The 3,556-nt window shown below is 40.9% G+C and overlaps 1 protein-coding gene across 2 annotated transcripts in view; it reads right to left on the bottom strand.

The window, feature by feature from the left end:
• Position 1: 1 nt before the first annotated feature.
• LOC119268340 (NFATC2-interacting protein-like) overlaps positions 2 to 3,556 on the bottom strand; it is a 5,369-nt gene continuing 1,814 nt past the window's right edge. The window contains exons 1-4 of one of the 2 annotated variants that reach the window (XM_037549942.1): positions 2,535 to 2,846; positions 1,383 to 1,587; positions 721 to 984; positions 2 to 396 (exon numbers count right to left, since the gene is read on the bottom strand). In XM_037549942.1, coding sequence (XP_037405839.1) covers positions 229 to 396; positions 721 to 984; positions 1,383 to 1,587; positions 2,535 to 2,788 — 891 coding nt within the window. In that variant the 5' untranslated portion in view covers positions 2,789 to 2,846 and the 3' untranslated portion in view covers positions 2 to 228. Of the gene's footprint in view, positions 397 to 720; positions 985 to 1,382; positions 1,588 to 2,534; positions 2,847 to 3,556 lie in introns of those variants that run through there. The other variant, XM_037549941.1, reaches the window with a different exon arrangement.

Below are 3,556 nucleotides of genomic sequence, written 5' to 3'. Positions count from 1 at the left end.
ATCTATCAGACAGGCTGGAAAGAAGCATGCTCTACATACAATTGCATGTTTGATATGTCTATTGCGGGCATAGACATGAACATGTAAAAGAAGCTAACACTAGCAAAAGTTGAGCTGACCTTATGAGCAGCTGACCACAAAGGAAAACAGGTCAACCTCCAAACAACATCCCACTCAGGGACGCCCAAAACTACAGATTGAGATAACTCCGGGCCAAGCTCCTAGCCATCAGTGGGATTTGTGGCGCACCTCAATCATGTCATCATTCTCCAAGTCAAGGTCCTGGGGTGTACTAGCCGAGTTTATTTTGTCACCATCGAATATGAAAATCAGATCAGATGGCTTGAGTTGAACCTTCTTAGCATACACCTTGAAAAGCTTGTCAAATTTCTCATCCTGTAGCGATCAGAAATCAAGATATAAGCATACAGAGATACTCTAAATTATCATTTTGCAAGTTGAATGGAGCGAAATGTTGAAATCCCAGCTTGTACACATTTGAACTAAATCTAATGTACATTAAACTTCAGCCAACGATGAAATGAAAATTTGAAAGTATGTTGGACATTTATTATGTCAAAATGAATCCAGTTAGGCCATAAAACGTGAATGCATGAAATAATTGCAAGTACCTGTTAGCGAATTCGAACTATCTAACAGAAAGATTATATACTGTTATTGCACACTGATACTAGTAACAGTCTCATGAAAATGCTATACCTTGTATACACGAAACTGCAGCTTCACATCTTTGTCCTGAATCATTATAAGTATCTTTTCTCGCGATTTCTTCACGTATGCTTCAGCTGGCTTGCCTAGAGTTGGCTTATGGTGCACCTCAATCATGTCTTCATCCTCCAGGTCAAGGTCCTGGGGTGTACTTGCTGGGTTTATTTTGTCGCCATCAAATACGAAAGTCAGATCGGATGGGCTGACCTGGACCTTCTTAGCATACGCTTTGAAAAGCTTGTCGAACTTCTCATCCTTTAGCAATTATAAATCAAGATTAAGAATACAGAGTTACTGTAGGGAAAGGCTGCGTACAATAGACCCAAAGTGGTCGGACCCTTCCCCAGACCCTGCGCAAGCGGGAGCTACATGCACTGGGGCTGCCCCTTTAAGAATACAGAGTTGGTTTTAATTTACATGTGGTAATGTTTAATGGATGGCAAAATGTCAAAATCCTAGCTTATGCACATTGTACTAACGTAGATACCATTTCAGAAGGTAAAGTTCAACAATAAAATGAAAAGGAGAAAGTATATTGGATTTTTATTATGTCTAACTTAATCTAAACTTGAACACGTCAAATTATTGCAACTGTCGGTCAGAGAATTTGAATTATTTAACAGCAGAGTAACATCACCATGAGAAGTTCATACCTTGCATACACGGAACTGCTGCCTTCCATCCTTTTCCTGAACCATTATGCAGATCTTTTCTTTGGATTTCTTAGTCTCTGATTCAGTTGGATCATCAAGAACTATAGGTTCAGGCGGCTTCTTGGCTGCCATGTCTTTCTTAACAGTTTCAACAACCTTTTCAAATGCATCATCAGGCAGTTTTTCTACCTCTTGTTTCTTTAATCTGAGAATGCCATGCGCAAAAATTGGAAAAGTACAAGTCAGTAACATCTTTATAAACTACCGGCTGGTAGTAAAAAACAATTAAAAGCAAAGGACCGATGCTAACTTTATACTTGCCTGGCAACATAACAGCAATAGCAACAAATACAGTAAAATACATGAGTTTGATTTCCATTTCCAGATGTCTCAGGACGTCCATAGGGCTGATTAACACCATAAACAATAGGTTGAACCAAAAAATACATGTAGAATTTCAAGTAAGACTTGACCTGAACCACTCGTAGGTTGTGTTCTTACAGATGCGGGAATGATAAATATTTGTTATGCCTACTATTCTATACTGAAAGACCAAAGACATTCTGCCCAGTAACTAACTTACTAAGCCATAGTAATCTCCATTTTGTGTGTGCACGCGTGTGCAAAAACCTAGCCTGTTGTTACGTGCACTAGTGCTAAAATCATAACAGTCTGGTGAAACTGAACTAGAATGGGAATATCAAAAAGGCAGGGGAAGAGCTAGGCGAAGTCCGTGCAGCATTTCATAAAGCAACAGCATACCCTATTCAAACTGGGTTTAATTTGGAATAAGATCGGGCAAGGACTATAGGGCCATCTTAGTCCTTGTCTTCGGGGAGTTATGGAAGCACAGGAACGGGATTGTGTTTGATGGAGCTTCACCGTCACTCCGTGGAGTAGGAATGAGGATCTTGGAGGAAGGGAGGGCTTGGAGGCAATCAGGCCTGCTCAAGGGTGACCAGGGGCGGAGCCAGGATTTTGGTATAGGGGGGGCCAAGTCAAGTTCATATTTTTTTGTCTCGACTGAAAAAAAAACTATCATCATACTATAATAATGCGCCACACCTATAAAATATTGTACAAGTTTAAATTTTCCTCTACAATTGCCAATAAGATGAGAAAATTTAATAATTTCATTGGAAGAGAAATTACCTACTAATTTTTTCAATGTATCTGACCATGTAACACCGAAGTAAGTCATATCCCATTTGGCGGCGCTTAAATGGTAAATTACTGTTTAGAGTTTTTTGGGGCACTTTTCGGCAGATATGGTCCCTCGGATATATAAAAATGTCGACCTTCATCTTGCTTGTCCAGTGGCAGCTCTCAAATTTGACAATGTTTACCAAGGTCTCACTGATAAGCCAATTTTGTTCTTGGTCTACAACATTTACTATGTCCAACATACGTCATTAAAAATTTCACTAGGTTGAGAACTTGAAGCAACCAGCCTAAAGAATGAATTAATCTTAACGGTGTATGGCGGCGCTTTTCTCTTCATATCTGCTGAATTGCAATTTCACAATTAGCTATATTGTAGTTTGACATAGGAAAAAATTGCATCCCAAATAATAACTCATACAAGGTAATTTGCATCAGACCACGATAATTTCTAGTACACATATAACATAGGAACTGTTCATAGAATCATAGCATCACTAATCACACAACCAAAACAAGTAGACAACAAAAATCTGATGATATAAGATGAGAATTGAGATTAGTTAATTGTGTGATGTACTGATGTGTGTTAACCCTTGGGTCCTCAGCTAGTCCCGTTGGTTGCAGCCGGAAGATTTGACAAGTGAAGAAGGCAGTGTCGCGCCGTCGCCGTACGAACGAATAGGATCGAGATCACAGCAGGGCAGGGAGAGGAGAGCAGAGGCAGGGCGGGCGAGGGCACGTAACGGCGGCGACTAATTTCTGGGTACTAATACACGTACAGGCTTTTTTTTGGAGCGAAATCCACGTACAGGCTAATCATCAGAGGAGAACGCAGCGCCCTAGTACCTGGCCGCTAGTGGGCTTCACATGGGCCTTTTTCCTTTTTCCAGAATCAACGTTGAGATAGGGGGGGCCAAGTATGTATATACGTGGGAAATACGTGCCTTTGTATAGCTAATCACCACAGCATCGCTCGATGGTTAGGGGGGCCAGGCCCCTGCTCGCCCCCC

The sequence above is a fragment of the Triticum dicoccoides genome, chromosome 3A (genome assembly GCF_002162155.2).
Source record: "Triticum dicoccoides isolate Atlit2015 ecotype Zavitan chromosome 3A, WEW_v2.0, whole genome shotgun sequence".
Taxonomy (NCBI): domain Eukaryota; kingdom Viridiplantae; phylum Streptophyta; class Magnoliopsida; order Poales; family Poaceae; genus Triticum; species Triticum dicoccoides.
This window is presented reverse-complemented; position numbering and strand designations above follow the sequence as displayed.